General features: G+C 37.7%; 1 protein-coding gene across 1 annotated transcript; it reads right to left on the bottom strand.

Moving 5' to 3' along the window:
* Window positions 1-10,105: 10,105 nt before the first annotated feature.
* On the bottom strand, window positions 10,106-20,004 carry LOC121429511 (zinc finger protein 665-like). Its single transcript, XM_041626573.1, has 6 exons — window positions 19,538-20,004; window positions 16,713-17,828; window positions 14,996-15,267; window positions 14,183-14,395; window positions 11,981-12,073; window positions 10,106-10,229 (listed from the first exon to the last, which is right to left on the bottom strand). The coding sequence occupies exons 1-6, from the start codon at window positions 19,944-19,946 to the stop codon at window positions 10,137-10,139; spliced, it is 2,196 nt and encodes a 731-aa protein (XP_041482507.1). The 5' UTR covers window positions 19,947-20,004; the 3' UTR covers window positions 10,106-10,136.
* Window positions 20,005-20,835: the final 831 nt, after the last annotated feature.

Genomic DNA, 20,835 nt, shown 5'->3' with positions numbered 1-20,835 from the left:
GTCCATGTCGTTAAATTGTTATAAGTGCACCAACAGTTACAAGCTACTGAAATCGTTGAATTTGATTGGCTGATAGTAAACTTGTTATAGAAATTGCTGTCATTAACCCGGGTCCATCTTATTTTTCATTATCCAGCTTTTGTTCTGCCTTCTCTTCTATCAAATACCTCCCCTCTCTTACTTTCAACAACTAACCTCCCCCCCATTTCCCTTTTATCAGTTCCTCCCCTATCATATTTCCTCTCTAGAATATTTCTCTTGCTCCCTCACTCTTTCTCTATCTCCTTATGCGATTTTCTCTCTTATCACCCCTCCCTCTCTCACTGTCTCTACCCCTCCATCTCTCTCCCTTTACCTCTCCCATCCCTCTTTATCTTTCTTTCTCCTTCCATTCTCGCATCTTTCTTCTATCCCCTTTCTTTCACATAAAAATAATATATATATTTCATATCACCAAAATTATGAAGAGATCTTTGTGTGATATCCTAGACAAAAAAATACACTATTAAATGAATCAAAGAAAATCCACTTACAAAATAATCCCTCAATTTCTTTATTTCCAATTTCTAATGGACATCAGTAGCTTCAAGCATGGAGTATATAGGTGATTGTACAAAAATATGTAGTACTTAATTATATTTCAGTTTAGAATGTACAAACACATTAAACAATATGTATGTATGAATGTATGTTAAGTAAATCACGTGATTATAAAAAATGGGTTAATGTAGCATTTGTGTGCAAGCAGCAGTGAACGGTGTTCACACACATATACTACAAAGCAAAATAAATCTTGATGGTTGACCAGCAAAAAAAAAACCAACCAAAATAAAATCATCACAGTAATTCTAGTTCATAGTACAAAATACACAACATCCTCATGGTACTCAAATTTGAAGATAAATATAAGTTTGATTGTTTCCTCACATAAAGCAATGAATCTCTTCTTTCTTCTCGGTTGAATATTTAAGCTTAACTAGAATAATTATTGAGCAAGAAAATACTTTACAGTAGCATTAATTGATATCGTACAATTAGTCACTTCTGAATTATTTCATGTAAGCTAAATTCTGTGGAACAATGAAATCTAGCAGGAAAACCAAAAGAGATGAAAATATACACATGGGCATATACAGTATGGCCTGTATTCTGAAGTCAGGTTTAACTTAGACCATGGTCTAACTCCGAGGCTAAAATTATGGAAAGCCAAAAATGTCATAATTTTCCTTACATTGTTCATTTCTTCTGATTATTGTGCTCTTCTCTAACTCGTCATGGTGAAGATAGCTATCTTCTTTATCCTTCTGAAACAGGTCCTTAACAGTCAATGATTTGAGAGAAAAATGAGCTGGGGGGTGTTTCACAAAGATTTAAGTATGACTTAGAGTCGCACTTAAATGTCTAGTTGCGCGCAGTATAAAAGGCATGACAGCATTGGTCAGATCATGCCAAGAGGACGCGCACTTCTGCGTATTGATCAATAAGATTGCGCGTTGCATATCATGTACGCGTCGACATTTAAGTGCGACCTAAGTCATACTTAAATCTTTGTGAAACAGCCCCCTGATGTATTGAAGTCATACTGTTATCGATTTATGACACTAATGGCTATCCATTCTTAAAGGTATTCTTTAACATTAAACCCGAGTTTAAATTAACCGAACTTCGGAATAACAACCTATATATCACCATCAATTAACCAAATTACATTGAACATGGTTATTTTGCTATGGAGCAATTATGCCTTCTCAACTATTATGATTTGGCATAAAACTTTATCACTTGGGTGGACGTTTTGTTGGATGCTGTTTGAATTTATCGTGTGACACTGGTATACCACAACCGAAATATATATTTGAAAAGTATGTTAAAGTTTTGATGAAGTTAAATAATATTGTAGATAAATGCCACTTATTGTAGCGATCTCAAAACGAGTTTGAACAGAATCCAATTAAAAATAACCACCTAAGCGTAAACATGAAATATATAACAAATTATTCTGGATGAAAATATGTAACTGTTGAGAAATTAGCAAAATAAAGCAACAACATGTTGGGTCTTTTCCCAAGCAATATTGATACACTGTCCCGCTTGTAATTATCTGTGTTGGTGACCTTCAGCGTGATGAATATTCTCCCTTAACATTTCATGATTTCACCAAGTTAGGTTAATCATTGCTAATGTAAATAAAAAAATATACCAGACCTAGATCTACAATGATATGGTGATAATTGAACTTGATTGCAAAGACTTTCTTTTTAAATTAGTTTGTTTGCTGCAACTACATTCTTTGAACTTTAATATATTGAACAGTTATTCTAATATTCAAAGCTACCCAAAATTAATAACTGCTAATTTTCTTCATTGACTCTTTGTAAAAATATAAATGTGACTGTTGATCACATTTAGGGCACATTCTTGATAATAATAATAGTTAATAATACATAAGATTTATATAGTGCAGATCCAGCTAATTAGATGCTCGATGCAATCATTCTTCTGTGAATACGTTACCATATCAATCTTTCCTCTCGAAGGCACCTTAAATGCTTATCTAAGAGATTTATATACTATAGGCCTATATCAAAATGATATATATACCAATATTGTATCCTTGGTTTTCTATCCTATTTCAAGCTTGCAAAATCATTCCATGTCTGGAAAGTGAAGAGAAAAAAAAAATTATTTTTGAGTTTTATTTTGTTTTCTTTACTAAAGATGTTTTAATGAAGTTTCCTGTGAATATCACATTTTAGGTTGCATTTACCATAACATAATACAGGCTTTAATCATTGTTGACAATACATCTTAAGACTCATAGCATAGTATAAAGTTAACCCTAGTCCAATACAAGACCAAAAAAAAATAATAAAATGTTATTCCATAATTCTATAGAGTGCAAATTTTCAAATCGCTTTTGCTCATAGATTTACATCTAGGAATATACCAATAAACAAAAGAAAAAATGTGTTTAAATGTGATTTTCATGAGTCATATTCTATTTCTATGTCAAAGCAAATTCTGACACATTCAAAAATGCACTTGCACATAATTATACATTACACAAATTTGTATGCTGAATCTAAGTTTCCATCTACAGTTATGAATGATTAGGGCAATTTTGGACATATGTTGGGGGAGGGGGTGGGGACACCCCTTGCCACTATGTATTTTTCCGCTTCCTGGGGGTGTTTCATAAAGCTGTTCATAAATTAAGAGTGACTTTAAGAATGACTGGTGAACCTTTCTTATACACTAAACCATTGCCAATGAACATTTTGGTGTATACCATTTACCACAAGAAAGAATCACCAGTCATTCCTAAAGTTGCTCTTCACTTACGAACAGCTTTATGAAACACCCACCTGGTAAGTTTCATAAAGCTGTTCGGAAGTTACAAATGACTTAACGACCGACTGGTGATCCTTTCTTGTGGTAAATGATGTTCACCAAATTTACATTGGTGTTGATTTAGTTCTTAAGAAAGGATCCCCAGTCATTCATTAGGTCGCTCATAACTTATGAGTGACTTTGTGAAGCACCTACCAGGTCCCAGTAACTCAAAGCTCAGTGATTGATCGTAAGGTCATTGATGCTGTTTCACTAAATATGTCCCTGTGGATGTGATCTGTACAACCTGGCTGTGTCATGTTACATCTCCTGATCTTCCTGTATCAAAATAGATACAATCAATTCTAAATAAATATATCAATATTACAACATCAGATAACTAATATATTCATAGCATTTCAACATTTTCAGGTATATTCTAGAGACATAACAAGGTTTAAAGTGTCATAAGAGTGAATAAAGTTAATTGTAAGTCATATTTCAGTCTTAGTAAAACACCCCACAGAAATCACTGGCACAATTACCAAATATTGCATGACTAATCATTGATTAGACAGCATGATTTACAATGACTTTACAATGCTGATTAAAGCGATCATTTCACTTTGTTCTGATTTAAAAAATCCTCATTTTGGTTCTTGAAAATGGGCTGAACAATAGGCTTTTAGTGTAAAAATACCATCCCAAAATGAAACCTTGGAGATCCAAACCAGAGTTTGAAAATAATTGGGGGTTGGTTTCAATGTCTATGTGTATACAGCGAATCTGTTCAGCACAACACATAAACTCTAGATGAACACCAGCATGACCAACATACAGTGTGAACAAGGTATACACTGAATGGGTAACCCACTGAATGCACAGTGTAGTTAATAATATTAGCGTTTGGCACTTGCTCATACAGGGCGATATCCGTTTCTTCTCAAACAGAAGCTGTATCTACTACCCATCAGACGACTTCCTCTACCTCTCAAACCATGCCTCTACCCTCCCTTGTTCAGGACACTCAACCTCCCTGCTCCCGATGCCAAAGGCTTGAAAAGGCATTGAAGACCTCAAGTGAAAAATATGAGGAACAGAACTGACAGAAGAGAACCTGTGTTGCAACCATGGGGGAACATGAAAAGATTGTTTGCAGTCTTGAGCAACTTAATAAGCATGAACATGAGTCCTTGAAAATAAGACTAGCAAAGGACAGAGACATCATTTGGGTGAAGGAGAAGACCATTGCTGATTTGAAACAGAAGCATTATGATATTGCCAAAAATCTATTTTGAAATGTCTTTTTGAAACACTAATTCGTTCACGTTTAGAGTATTGTTGTACGGCAAGGGATCCTTATCGAGCTGCACACAAAGACATGATTGAACGTATTCAAAAAATGCTACGTAAGGATGATGTGCAAAGATTGGTTTACGAGCTATAACGTATTGTTAAAAAAGGTTAAACTGAATTCATTAGATAAAAGACGAAAATACCATAGACTTGTTTTATACTATGAAATTGTAAATAAGATTGTTAATGTAGGTAAAATACAAGCGAACAGAATATGAAGAAATGATAATACTTTTAAGATGAATGCTCCATATGCCAGAACTACATGTATTATATGAAATCATTTTATCCTCAAACAATCAATGAGTGGAATCAACTCCCTGAAATAGTAGTTAATAGCCCATCTCTCAATACATTTAATAATATATTTATTTATTTGTTTTTCTTATTTAATAAAAATAACATTTAGTATTTTGAAGAATTATTTTTTGTATACCTGATGTTGTAATTAAACTATAATCTTTTATCTGCCTTTATATTATGTATTTGTATAACTTGGTTAATGTCATCGATATGTTTTGTATTTTGTTTTATATATCTGGGATACCAACGTGTATGGGTTTTCCTAAACCTTGTTTGGCAACCCGAGACATGTAAATATTTTATTTTTTTGTCTGAATAAATCAAATCAAATCAAATCAAATCAACAATGCGTTGGTCTCTTGTCAGATAATGACTTTCTCTATGCTATATGTCTACAAAATGGTATTGCAACCCATGGGCTCAACATTATACCTCAATCCAATATTATCCCCTTCACCTCTCCCCACGACTTATGAGAGCTGCACTGGTGGACATGTTGCAGTTAAGAATTCCTTCAGCGTCCTATGTGATCTGGACGATGACCTTATGGCTTCTACTACAGGTACAAGCAGAAGGGAAAAGAATGCTGCAGGGTTCATCTATCCACAAGTTAACTAAATCTATGCTTGTAAAGTTAGACCGGGCACAATCTCATCTGTTCGAGCAAGTTCTAGGGGTTCCAAAGACTGCTGCCGACGAGATTGTCTACCTCCTCACTGACCTCCTTCCAGTCTCATCACAAATTGATCTGAGGACACTGCTGCTTCTAGGTCAACTCGTCAACCTTGATCACAGCTGCTTTGAGTTTAGAACATTCCTAGAAGCCCTCAACTTAGGCTCTCCTACGATACGGCTCTTGCAGGAGATAGCACAGAAGTACGATCTTCCTGATCTTCAGTCTTCTTTCGAATCCTCCCGTATACTCATCTCGGAAGAGATTGGTCAATTACAAAGTTAACCTGCTGACCGAACAAAACACACGTAAAGGAATCCTTTCCAAGCCATCTCTTAAGTAGTGGCAATATTGTATACCTCCTTCTGCTGAACTCCTGTATCCGAAAAGTGTACCCTCTCCTGTCATACAAAGAGCATTTGTAGTGAGAGCTCAACTCTTCAGAGCCACCTACTTAACACATTTTCGTCTTTTCACACTGAAAAATCATCCAGTCGCCCTCTGTGCAAATCTGTCGACGAGATTGTGGAACATTTTGCTGGGCAATGTCCCAACCTAGACCATCTCCGTCAAGAGTTTATTGGCAAAGTCAAGGACATGTTTTAATCTATATGTCAATGCTAACCCACAGGATTTTACTAGGGCTACCCTTATACCATTTCACTCTTGTCTGCCTAAGGAAATCATCTCTCTTTTTTCTCCACAAAATTGACGTATTCAATTCTGATATGGTTCATTCCTCCTAAGCAAGAATGACAGTGCATATGGAACAAATCTTTTTTCCTTTGACCCTAGGAATCTCCAAATAGTGGAGGGATCAGCTAAGAGAGTGAGAGAGTGTGTATACACAGCAACATAGCCAACAGACTTTTTAAAGACCCTGACCGGTGTAAAAACAATAATAAATCAAAAGAAAGGTAATGATTCATAGAATACAAATATACCAAAAATATTACATATATCTCCTTCCATTAATTAAAAATATTAAATAAAAATCAAAGAAACTTCTCCAAAGTACGCTTCGATTGAGCACCCCCACGTCACCTGGAAATGATGACGTCACGTTGTGTCTGTAGGGTTGCGATTCCATAGGTTTGTGTACAAAAGCATTGGGCATTTTCTTCCATTTCCATGTTATGAATCCATTTTTTTTCGTTTTCAGATGAAAATGGCCTTCAAAATTATTCACTGTTTAAAGTGATGTAAACCTACAATTATTCACTACCTTTTTTGTGATTTCTTTGTTTGGCTCTTATTGGGCCTAAATTGCTATGTCAGGAAAAGTTGTTATACATAATCTAAATGCAGATAGAATTGAAATCTGCGCCAAATAAGCAGGATATAAAATGTTGCAAAAACTAGTTCAAAACTTTAGATTTCATAAATTCAAGCTTGTAGGAAAAAAAGTATATGTGATATCCCTCTGTGATAGAAGTGAAGAGAATAAAATGCGTTATTTGGAAAGCAAAAAATCACCAAATTCTTCTGTGTACAAACCTATGGAATCATGACGCTTCTTACACAACGTGACGTCACGGTCTCGAGACAGGTGAAAAGCACAATAAAGCCCATTTTCTAAGCCGGGTTCGAAGCCCGATAATTGGAATATTTTTAAGCAAAATACTCAGCTGGGAAGCAGTGAAAATGCATAAAGCATACATTGCTGTATTTAGTAGCTTATAAGCTTTCGATTGGTAGGGGAAGGCGGGGTAAGTTGAGCATAGGGGCAAGTTGAGCCACCAGCCCCAGGCCAATAATGAATGAGTCAGACATTGTGGTGGTGTCATGTATTGATGACCCATTGCATAACCCCTAACCCCACCACATTGTTTTCAACTTTGAAACAAAAAGTAGTTTTTTAGAGGGAAAAATATGAATTTCTGCCAAAAAAGTAAAAAAGAGTGTGAAATAGATAAGTGCTTTATAAACACACACATCTTTAAATATAATAAAGACATGATAACAACATTATTAGTCCAGGTATGGATCTTCATTCTTGTCATAGTCTTTTATATGATGGATGCATAATAAATGTGTGGATACAAAATTATCGCACTAAGTTCGCACTGGGGTAAGTTGAGCCAAACAGCATGGGGCAAGTTGAGCCATGGTAATTCCTATGGTAATGTATCTTAAAAAACAAACAAACCGTAAAAATCGATTGAAATACTGGCTGAAATGAGCAAATTTACATAACTGCTCTTTTCCTTTTAAAGGATGTTAGTATTTATAGAGAATTAGCAAGTGAAAAGACTTTAAACACAAATTGACATGCTGGTTCTCCCCTCATACATTTTGTACATAGTTTTTGTGGCTCAACTTACCCCAGAAGGTGGCTCAAACTTACCCCATATATGGGGCAAGTTGAGCCATTTGACATCGTTTTTTTCAAAGGTCACGGTGACTTTCAGTGTGGGGGTAGACAGTTATATACAGGTGGAAAATATTTCAGAAGAATTAAATTTTAAGGCAAGGTACTTATTTCGACAAGATTATTAATAATATCAATTCTAACATGCAAAAGGCAAAAACTGTCACAACTTACCCCGCCTTCCCCTATATAATTTGTCAATTTCATTTTTGGGTCCGGTCTGGGTCTTTAAATTGGAGAAAACTGGTCATAAGCTGAACCCATCTACTAGACCGTTCTCAAAATCAGGCTAATTAATTGCTACTTGTTCCTAAACTAGAGATGCTTGGCAGGTCGCGTGGCCGAGCACATGTATCCCCCGAACCCACCGCATCATCAGTCATTGCGATATATACAGCTCAAAAAGAAATTTGACAAATAAATACAATTATCATGTCGACAATAACCCTGCCAAAATTTTGCCTGTGGGTACCAGATTTGATGACAATAATATGACGCAGCAGCATGACTCTGCAGATCCTAAAGTATTGTCCAGTATCATCAGTTGAGAAATACAATTATAGATTAATCTGTATATATTTTGTAAACCTAACCCTAAGACCCCCACCAAAAATGATAGGCATCTTCGCTTCACCTTCTAATATTATTTGGGTGTGCCAACTGTTATGACAAACTGGAAAAAAGCAGAAGTTACAGGTTTTACCAACTTTTTCCAAAAAATATGGTTACCATGGCAACCATGACTCCACCCACTCGAAAATCATTAGGTGGCTTTGCTTTACCATACTGGAACTTCATGACAAATTTGAGGATAAATGGATAAGAAATGCAGCCAGTAGAGCACTCACAAGGAAATCTCTGCTTTTTCCACAAAAACTGTTACCATGGCAACGATGTCTCCACCCACACCAAAATCAATAGGCGGCTTTGCTTAATGAACCTTCATGCCACATTTGAAGATGATCGGAGAAGAAATGCAGCTGGTAGAGCACTCACAAGGACATCTCTGCTATTTCCACAAAAACTCTTGTTACCATGGCAACGATGTCTCCGCCCACACCAAAATAAGTATGCGGCTTCGCTATACCATACTTGACCTTCATGCCAAATTTGAAGATGATCAGAGAAGAAATGCAGCTGATAGAGCGCTCACAAGAAAATCTCTGTGGCGGCGGATGCGGCGCGACGAGGCCAAATCCATACTATCCTCCGAACTCTGTTCGGGGGATACAATTAGAGCTTTTCATCCTATATTTCGATATGTTCCAGGGTTATTGAGGACAAATATAGGCACTCATACACATGTTTCATCTCACTTTGAGAATTTTTAAAATCAGCTGCTTATAAAGTCAAATGATCCCTTTGATATAAGTTCTTCCAATGTCCCCTCAGTCAGACATAGTAGTGTGTAAATAGTCTGCAAGCACAGACTAACATTTGGCACTTTAACCATTCATACCATGTCTGAAATGAAGACTATAGTCCAAAGTCTCTGGCCCGAATTCACAAAGGTGGTTTTTAAAACCATCGGTTGAATCCATGGTTTATGCAGATTTCCTGTATTAATTACGCTTTACCGCATAAATAAAACATGTCCAATGCTGATGTGCGCTTTTGTCGCAGTGCCCCAAATTGACGCCTGTTGCCATGGTTAAATACGCTATTTTATTCATGAGTCCACTGTTTTTACTTAATGAGTCCACTCTTCAAACAGTGGATTCATGAATAAAAAAGCAAATCTAACCATGGTAACTTGCGTGAATTTGGCTGTGACAAAAGCCTGCATCAGCATTGGAAATTTTTTATACACACGCCAAATACGCAGTAAATTATAAAGAAAGCGTAAATTATACAGGAAATCTGCATAAACCATGGATTCAACCGTGGGTTTTCAAAACCACCTTTGTGAATTTGAGCCTCTGTCTGTGCCTGTAGAGCCAGCTACAGTACATAGGGAATCTAGTCTCGCTTCTTCAGACTCTGCAATATGCACTATGTGAATTGCGAAAAGCAAATGTCTATGCTTGCAGACAGCGTTTATAAAATGCTAGTATTCCGAGAAGATATGATTTACTTACCAAGTTTTTGTTTCAATGGTTTCTCCTATTCTGCTACAGTGATAGGGCTCTCATTGCTGAATTCTAAATTATAGACTGATCGAGACCTTGGACTCTCTTTACCACCACTAAGATGCAACTAAGATGGTAAATTTGAGAGAAAAAGAGTGATTTTTTTAGAGCGATTGCAGAAATACGTTTTTGTGTAATTGTGATTAAAGGGGAATTTCAAAGTTGACTTTCATTTTCAATAGCAGATATATGTTTTTGTATAATTGTGATTAAGGGGAATTTCAACAAAGTTGACTTTCATTTTCAATATGAAAAAAAAAAATCTAAAAATGTTGATAAACATGCATGAAATCTCCTTAAAAAAATTAAAGCTACATGTAGACCTTTGTTCTGGGTCTAATTTCACAGAAATATGATTATGATACTTTTGCTACTATATGGTAACCGCCATGGAAACAGAGCTAAACAGCCTATCAAAACCAAGATTTCCATGGGGGTTACTATACTTGCAATGTTCCTACAGTAATAGGCCTCTGGTCCTGAGATTGGTTTATGAAAGAAACTGCCACATAAGGCGGTGCTGCACCATCCCGAGTTTGCTCAATCTCCAGATTTTAGCCCGATCGGCCCTCTTCGCGACTAATCTCGAGATTCAAGAAACCCCGTCTCCACCATCGCAAGAAGAGCGATTCCTGCTTGAGCAAGGCATCGATGCATTATGGTCTGATGCCGTGAATAAATAATCCCGAGTGCGTCTGCACCTACGAATTAGCGAGATAATTCGTAAAGTAGCGCGCTATTTTGCAAATAATCCCAAGTTGATTTGGGATTGCAATCTCAAGATTAATCCTATGAACTAGCGCGATAATTGCATCTCCATTGCAAATAATCTAAAGATTGTTCAGATCGGGATAATATGCCGGATCAGAAATAGCGCGCTAATTTGAAAACTCTGGATGGTGCAGACAGCCCTAAAGAGATTGCAATGCTGATGATTATAGGGCATCAAATATTGTGTGCATACATGCTGTATGATTTGGGAATATGAGAATTACCCTGGTTTCAGCCTGGTTGCCTTAAAGGGGAATGAAACCTTTGGAACAAATGGGCTTGTGTAGAAACAGAAAAATCAAAGAATAAGAATAAAGAAAGTTTGAGAAAAATCGGACAAATAATGAGAAAGTTATGAGCATTTGAATATTGCAATCACTAATGCTATGGAGATCCTCCAATTGGCAATGCGACAAGGATGTGTGATGTCACTGATGAACAACTTTCCCTTTGGTGGACTATAAAATACCCTCAAAATGTCTCTTTTTGCTTTTTCTTATGATGATACAAACTCTTTATCCATGATGCATTCTTAAAAAATATGTATTACATGCCATCATGTAGAAAGAACACATGATCTATGGATAGATGTGATAAAAGAGGCAATTCAAGTGAAATATATACTACAGTAATGGGGAGAGTAGCATTGCCAATTTGCTATCTCCATAGCATTAGTGATTGCAATATTCAAATGCTCATAACTTTCTCATTATTTGTCCGATTTTTCTCAAACTTTTGTTGATCTGTTTCTTTGATTTTTCTGTTTTCACACAAGGATTCTTGTTCCAATGATTTCATTCTCCTTTAAAGTGCACCAGTGTTTCAATCACTAGTTAGTTCCAGATACTAGTACTCGTTTTTTAAGGAATGGCTTCCTGTCAGATACCCATTTTCGTCACCTGGATTGAGCGCAGCAGAATGTGGATCGATTTCTTGCAGAAGGAAATTGCGTCATGATTTGGAATGAACACAGGGGGAAAAATAGAGTCAGAAATAACCTGATTTTTCTCTGCTTAAAGAGGCAAAGGAGTTTCTGAGTAAACTTACTCGTAAATCTGAACCTTCGTGATCGGTAACAATCGTGATGGTCCCTTCTTCGCCATCTCCTTGGCTAACCATCTCACTCCCTACTGTCTGATCCTGTGCATCAGTAAGTTCAAAAGAAAATGTACATGTTAAGAAGGGTTTATTTCCAATTCGTATAATGCCAATTTGTCCAATTGCCAACTCGTCTACTATCATTTGGTCTACCATCAGTTCGTCCACTCATAACATGGTCTACATTCATTTAGTCTAATGCCATTCTGTCTAATAACCAGTTGGTCCAATAGCCATTTAGTCCATACACCATGTGGTCTAATTAAATCAAAGTGTTAATTGTGCAAAATGACTGAAAAGAAAGGTATTAGACCAACTGGTAATTAGACTACATGGTAATAGACAAACTGGTGATTAGACAAAGTGATGATTGGACCAAATGGTTGTTAGACAAAATGTTGGATGGAATGGCATTAGACTAAATGAAGGTAGACCATGTGGTGAATGGACGAATTGGCAATTTACCTTAAGAAGGGGGAAGTTAGTCAAAACTTGCAGAAGTATATCACTGTTGGAGAGTGAGGTAGAGGCAAAGCGAGAGAGAAAAATAGAGTTGAAGAAAAATACAAGAGAAAGAGAGAGACAGCATAAGAGAGGTAGGGAAAGAGGAAAAGAGAGACTGAGACAGAGAAATTTGAAAGAGAGGTTGAATAATGAATTAAATGTGGACATATTATGCTACTTCACACTATCCTAACCACTGGCCGATCAAGGGGGGCACAGCTGACACATGCCCCCCCCCCTTTGAGGCACAATTAAAATTTGTAATGTAAAAATGCTGTTGAAACAGAAGTGTGCCCCCCATCTTGAAAAATCCTGGATCCGCCCCTGATCCTAAATCATGGTGAGCTGCATGTTAAAAATGAAATCAAGAATTTTTGAACCGGTGCAAAATTTCTGGAATCCCTCCAACATAATCACAAATTCTCTTCATTTTATTTAATATAAATTATACTTTTTGTAATCCAAAGGTTCGATATCGTGAAATACAGTGCGTCCCAGAAAAAACGAAACCGAGATTTAGCGATCATTTATCATTACTTAATCATAAATAAAATAGACAAATGACCTACCAATTTAAAGCTTAGAATCTCCTCTTTCATCTGACATTACTTACATTATTTCTCATTCACGCATGAGTGAGCAAATACAATTTGAAGGATATCAAAAACTCATTTGGCGGGGGGTATCTGGGTTTCAAAAAGAAAACCACAGTTTTGAAAAGTTCAATATCTCCTCTTTAATTTGATACCTAAATTACAGAAAATGGTCAAGAAATAACAAAGTTCTGGTCATTTGAAATGAGGTTTGAATTTCAATAATTTCATAAAATGAAGAGGTTCTCCAGGCTGGCTTTCAAACTCACTCAACACTCCGTTTTGTTGACGATCAGCCATGCATTAAATCTTTTGTTCACTATGCGAAAGCTTCTGTGGGAAACCGGTGAAAACACGTTTATCTCATGAAATTATGGAAATACAAGCCTTATTTCAAATGACCAGAACTTTTTTATTTCTTGACCATTTTCTGTAATTGAGGTACCAAATTAAAGAGCAGATTTTGAACTTTTCAGAATTGTGGTTTTCTTTTTGAAACCCAGATACCCCTCGCCAAATGAGCTTTTGGTATCCTTTCTTCAAATTGTTTTTGCTCACTCATGCGTGAATAAGAAATAAGCTAAGTAATATCAGATGAAAGAGGAGATTCTAAGCTTTAAATTGGTAGGTCATTTGTCTATTTTATTTATGATTAAGTAATGATAAATGATTGCTAAATCTCGGTTTCGTTTATTTTGGGACGCACTGTACATATACTGCATATATACCACCGTGTTCATCAATCCAAAAAAATTTGTTAATCCAAACATTTTGTGGGATTATTCTGAAGGTTTGTTTATCTGAAAAGAAATAAGGTTTGATATTCCAAAGATTTGTTGAACTGATGATAAAATATGGATCTTTACTCTGATGATTTGTCAAGATTGAAAATTAAATAAGGTTCATTATTCTGAAGGTTCGTTTGTACAAAAATGAAATAGAAAACTCTGCAAGGTTTTTTCTCATGTTAAGAGCAAATTAAGTTGAATCATTTGTTAATTTTCAACCTGCACAGACTGTACAAGAAATTCATGGAACAACCACAGATCATTACCTGTTGATCACTGACTATTTCCTCTCCTCCGACTACCATCATATCACCATCTTTCTGAACCACATCCATATCTTCATCTTGATCGACTGTCTTTCCTTGCCCCTCATCCTCCCTGATCGAATTCTGTATTCTGTCGGCTAGTTCGTTCAAGGTTATCAATGTCTCACTTCCTTCGACTGTCTTGATGCTATCGTCGTTTAGAACATTCAACACCTAATAAAGGTGAAAGTTACAAAAAAAATGCCATGATATAATCAACCTTTTTGTACGTCTGACTACCATTTTTCAATATTTTCATGATTTCAAAAAATGCTAAAATCATAAGAATTTGAGAGTATTACAACTTTTCTGATGGAGCACAAAGTGTACATAGAGAAATAGATTCAGAAAGGTCCCATAGGCGGTTGGAAGTACTAGTACATTATGAAATTGAGAGCAATTTTTGTATGACAGTACTGCATGCAAAGATCAAAACTAATCCTATATATCTGAGGTCTTGTAACCATAGATATCTAATTTAACCGGCCAGGTACCAATTCATCTCACCTGGGTTGAGTGCAGCACAATGTGGATCAATTTCTTGCTGAAAGCATTTAGGCCATGGCTGTATTTGAACCACGACCATGTTTCACAGTCAGTGGTGGTTAGTGTAGGAGGTTTCACGGTACACCATGTATCTTTCTTGGGCAAGTGTTGGTCCTGAAAAGGACCACCCAATCTCGACGTTTCGACAAGTGTGTTTTTGTCGTCTTCAGGAGAATGTAGTAGTGGTTACATGATTGCCTTACAATCAATGAAGAAATAAGCACTCACCTCCAGGACTTGGCCATCGGTGGTGACCAACCGACAGTCTGTGGTCAAAGTCTGGACGGGCAGCGGCCGCGGCGATGGCTTGACCGACCGGACAAAGATCTGGCCCCTTTCATGTTGCTTGAGGTGGAGGCGCATGCGATCCTTCCAGGCGGTAATGTGCCCACAGGCGTTGCACTTGTAGCGTAGGTTGGAGTGCTTGGACATGTGGTTTTTCAGGTGCTGTTTGTTGGCGGTGCGGTAGGTGCAAAGATCACAGGCGAACTGCTTAATACCTGCAACCAATGTAATTTCAAAACAAACTCTTCGCCCGTATTCTGAAGTCAGGTTTAACTTAGACCACGGGCTAACTCTGTGCTAAAATTATGGGAAGCCAAAAGTGTCAACATTCTTATTAAGTTGTATGTTTCTTATGTTTACTGTGCTCTTTCTTGATTCATCGATGGTGAAGACAATCATCTATTTATACTTCCTAGACAATTATGAACGATTTGAAAGCCAAATGAGCTGAAATATGATATCTCTACCATTAGTGATTTATGTAACAACTGGCTGAAATATGATGCTCTACTGTTAGTGATTCATGTAACAATTGGCTATCCATACTTAAACCACAACTTTAAAACCGCGTTTAAGTTAATCCTGACTTCAGAATATGGGCCGTTGTCTGTAAGAGCGAAAGACAGTCTCTTCTATTGAGTCTCTCAGATCCCAATATCTGGCATAAGGAACTACTGTATAGTGCAAAATGATTTCATATAGGCCTACATACCAAACTGAAGTACTATTTTTACACGAGTTCCTTCACGCTCCCCTAAAATTCTGAACGGTTTCCAAGCATACAGATTTGCTTTGCAGAGTTATTACAAGACACACTCAGAACACCAGCCCAAGTAATGTGATTGAGAGTAAGGTTGAATCAAAGATATGCTACATACAGCTACATGTTTTCCTTTTTATTTCCAAAATGTGATTGGCCGACCACCATTGGCCAACCAAAGAATGTTCTTCCTCCAACTAATTGGCTGTGGACAATTGGTTGAGACATGTAAATCTAACTTTTTTTCTCAGTGGCCCGCTTAGTCCACCAAACTCATGAATTACATATTTTTGGTGGTCCGCAAAACAAATGTGGTGGCCCTAAAATAATAGAAAACAATACAATTTATCAAAACTTTGGAAGCCCAACCGGGCCACCAAGTGTGTGCTTTTACAGAAATTTGGTGGCCCGACTCTCATTTTTGGTAGCCATGGGCCACCAGGCCATCACTAATGTTGAGTCCTGCTCTAAGCAACACTTTATCTCTTTGTGGAATACAATACTGGGCCCTGCAACATGAAGCCAAGCCATTGGTCATGAGTCTGAATATTGTGCATGATTAATTGGAGAAATCAGGCCTGCTATCAATCGTTAAGCTTTATTTTACCAGGGACTGATCACATACATCCACATTTACAGTTAGTATGATGTCACATCAAGGCATCGAAAGTTCCATGACATTTGCTCTGATGACAATTGCTCCCCTCTAGATTTCACACACTTATCGAATGACCAACTTTAACCCTGGGTTTAACACTATACCGTATTCCTAAACCTAACATAAAACCCTATTGCAACCACAACCTTACATATTAGATGCAATTAAGCCTGGAGCAATTGTCGCAGGGGCAAGTGTAACTGCAACAGACTTTTTTTTGCAGAAAAAGAAAACAAACCAACCTGTGTGCTTGGCTACGTGTGCATGCATCTGGGTCATTGTGATGGTCGAGTAGTCACAATGTCCGCATTTCAAGGGTTTCACAAGAGAGTGTCGAGCCATGTGTCTCGTCAGGCTGCTCTTGTACGCAGTCACATAGTCACAGTGGATACACTGATGGACCTTATCGGGTCTTTCCCGTTCAGCATTGTGAACCATACTGTGTCGCTTCATACTGTGCTTGCTCGTCGACACATAACCACAGTCTGGGCATCTGTACTCCAGCTTGCCGTCTTCTTTCTTAGACGGCGGAGCAACCTGGGCCATTCTTATCCTCTCGTTGATTTCTCTCTTCTTCTGCGTTTCAAGGCACGTGTGGTTTTGCAATCTTTCTGCATTTATGGATTCATAGCCGCACGACTCGCATCGGCTTCTCTTCTTGTGCATGGTGAGGTGCGAGTTCAGGTTCGACTTGGAGTTTGTGGAGAAGGAACATCCCGGCTGTGTACACTGGAATGGCTTATCGCCTTTGTGGGTGTTCATATGAGACTCCAGGCACTGCTTGTAGGTTGTCTTGTAGTCGCACTCGCTGCACTGGTATCGCTTCTGATTGTCGTGTTTAAACAAGTGTGTCTCAAGATCCGACTTCTTTGCAGCGGAAAACGAACAGAGCGAGCACTGGAACGGTCGGACACCATGATGCTTGGAAGAGATGTGGTGCAGCAGGCTGTGCCTGTAGATGCTGGAGAAGTCGCAGTAAAAACATTTATGGCGTTTATCAGGATCATGCTTCTTGGAATGTGTCTGCAGGTCATACTTGTACATGGATACGTAATCACATTGAGTGCACTTGAACAATTCACTGGGGTCCATTTCCTTGATGTCAAAGTGGCTCTTTACGTGCGTCTTGAGGTTGAACCGCTGTCGAGTTGAGTAGCTACACTGGGAACAATAATAAAGGTGTTTATCATCAGGTACAGCATGCAGTATCTCGTGACTGAGCCAAAGATGTTTCTTCTTGGTGGTGAAGTCACAGTGATTACATGTATACTCTGGAACATCATCACTTGCTTTGCTTCCTGAAGAATCTTCCGCATCCTCTGCCGCTCCATCCTTCTCCTCCACCCGTAGCTCAGTGCCTATATACACAGTATAACAAAATGATTTCATAAACAATCTATCATATGAAAAATACATACATACGTAAGTACTGGGTGCATATTTTATGAACAGTTATAGGTGAAAGTCCTTACACAGGTGACCTTAGCTTTTAATATCATCATCATCCTTGAAGATCATCGCTATTATATTACTTTTGTCGTTGTTTATTTTGGTTGGCTTTGATTCAAAATACAAAAGAGAACAAATGAGGTTAGAGCAAATTCTCATTTAAAAGAACAGATATGTGTAGCCCATTTCTGATTTTTGCCTGAACTAAAAAAAAGTAGAGAAAATACTTTTTATCACCAAATATCTATAGTAGATATATTCTAAAATAACCATGTGGTTCATATCTGGAGGTGAATGATTAATTTAAAGAGAATTTGCAAAAAATATAATTTCAAAATCTTTTTTACTGGTCATAATGTTTGAATCTACCGTAAGTAACGGTGTATTAACCGCACCTTTTTCTCGGCGGGATAGAAGCAAAAGTCGGGGGTGCGGTTTATACATGGTGACGGGTCTGAGCCAGCCCGCCGTAACCCTTCCCGTACATGTACGATGTCTGCCAGTTCACAACACATCGAGTGGCCGGGCGTAGCCGCCCAGGCAATGTCGTTTAGAGGGGTATGAGCCGCGGGTAATGAGCTGAGAAGCGAATATTCAATATTAATTAGATGTTGTCCATAACAAACGCACCCACCTTCATGACACTAATTTTTACTTTATTCTTGATTCAAAGTAGTGAAGTTCCCTGGCTAATTTAAAAGAGACGCCAAGGCCCAAGCATACTCGGTAATATTTTGTCACCGCTGAGCTGAGCGAGAGTTGAGTGAGCTTAGAGATTGCGTTGTAATGTGGTTATAGTGCGACTTAAGCTGGCGCTATTCAAAGTCCCGTTTCGCGCCAGCTTGTTTTTTTTCCTTCCTGTTTGCTTTTCATAAGAAACCATGTAAACCACGCACGAGAGAGACGGCACGAAGCCGTAAAAAACAACTGGAAAAAATGTCAATTTCTTTGTTTCTTGAATTTTCCTGTAATGCCGTATCCAAAATTCATGCTAAGACATCAAATTTCTGAAAGTGATTGTGAGATTGTGATGCATGAAATGTGAATGTTTCTTCCTCCTACGCTGGGAAAGACACAGGTCATAATTTGATAAGATGTACTGGCATGACTGGTACTGTATCGTAGTTTGCAATGTAATGGCAGTGCTGTGTGTGTACGCTGTGACTGTGAGGTGAGTGTGTGTAAGTTGCCAATATTGTCGGGACCGTTCTCTCTTTCTAACATTTGTAGATGAATTGATCAAGAACAGCATATTTCCGCATACCGGTAATCTCTTTGGATACTTTGGAATCTTAAAACCTTAGATTTTGTTTCTTCGTACCTCAATATGCATGTAAATGTGAGAAGAATTTTTTTTTTTTAGTCCAAAGTTGGGGGTGCGGTTAATACACGGGTGTGGTTAATACACCGTTACTTACGGTAGATTTAATGTTCTTTTCTATGCACTAGCTAATGGGGGGGTGTGAGTCTTCCACAGAAACGTGAATTATATTGTTAATTCACAAGGCATTAGCTGATGTTCTTGTTTGAATCTTTACTATTGGGTTCCAGGGAAATGAAATAAATAAATGCTCAAAGGGTTGATTGTGCCCCTATTCTTGAACTCTCCACACCTTACCTGTGTCCAGTCCAGACTGCAACGCTACCATGTCCGTTGTATCATTGACAGAAATCATGGACACCACGTTAATCATGACATCCGACCCATCTGTGGACTTCTTGTAAACATACAGCATCTTATCAGGATTGTTCTTCTCCTTGATGGTGAAAGACACAGAAGAGTCATCACCCTTATCTGTTGAGTGACACGTTTCTGTAGAAGACTCTATGGAAGGTCCTCCAGGAAGTTGGTCCACATGGAGTTCCTTGTCCTGGGTGCAGGATGTGGACTCTGACGAATCAGACCCCACTAACAATTCCTCATGCTGATCTGACATTCCTGTCTCAGGCTCAGTAGGTGTCATCCTGGAATCTGTACCCTCTCCTGCCTCATCCACAGGATCGGTGAAGTTACCCGTAGCCTCCATGCTCAAGTCTTGATCTGTGGCATTTGTGGAACCTGACTGAGATGCTCTGCCTTTATCCTGAAGAGTTTTCAACTGGGGGCAAAATACCAAATGAAACTTTGTTTGAACACAGCACAAAACTCATTTCTGAAATGCTCCATAAAGCCTAGCACTCCTACCAGTACAAACTTAACTTTGCATTAAGAATTTAACCACAATGACTAGTATTTCTGACATGAAAATGTTATGAAAGCAGACAATGTTTATCTTTTTTCACTATCACACAGTCACTTAGAGTGCACTTAGCTCTATGGAAGAAAAAAACTTCCATTGTAAAAAAAGATTGCTGAATTTGGCAATTAAGTTTCATTTGCAGAATAACTGTCTATAAATGAAAATTGAATATTGTCATCACACATACAGAGGGTGGCAACATCATGCCGCTCTCTAGATCTATACATATGTCGTAGATTAGCCGCTAATAAAGAGGACAAGATGGCGATGTACATCTTCTCATAATAGATTTCTGTTGTTTTTTAAATGTATACGAGTTAAAAAATGTATAAATGTTGGAAATTAATTTATGGCACATATTTACATGATCTTCGGCTAGAACTTTTACAGGGAAAGTAGAAATCTTGTGTGAAAAGTTTTTAAAAAACCAATCCTACACGCACACAAAATAATATAGGCACAATCCCTGGCTCAATGGAGAGTAAGCACACATTGAATTATTTAATTCTCTAGGACTCAGGAGCCTCCTGGCTATACCCCGGTAGGTCTAGAGGGTATAGGCCTAGATGTTCATTTTTAAGGCTAAAATAATCTTCTGCTTTTGCAAACTATTAAATGCTAGCCTATCATTTCTCCCTAAAAAAATAAAAACATAACTGTATTTTCATTCCCTCTA

The sequence above is a fragment of the Lytechinus variegatus genome, chromosome 16 (assembly GCF_018143015.1).
Source record: "Lytechinus variegatus isolate NC3 chromosome 16, Lvar_3.0, whole genome shotgun sequence".
NCBI classification, from domain to species: Eukaryota; Metazoa; Echinodermata; class Echinoidea; order Temnopleuroida; family Toxopneustidae; genus Lytechinus; species Lytechinus variegatus.
This window is presented reverse-complemented; position numbering and strand designations above follow the sequence as displayed.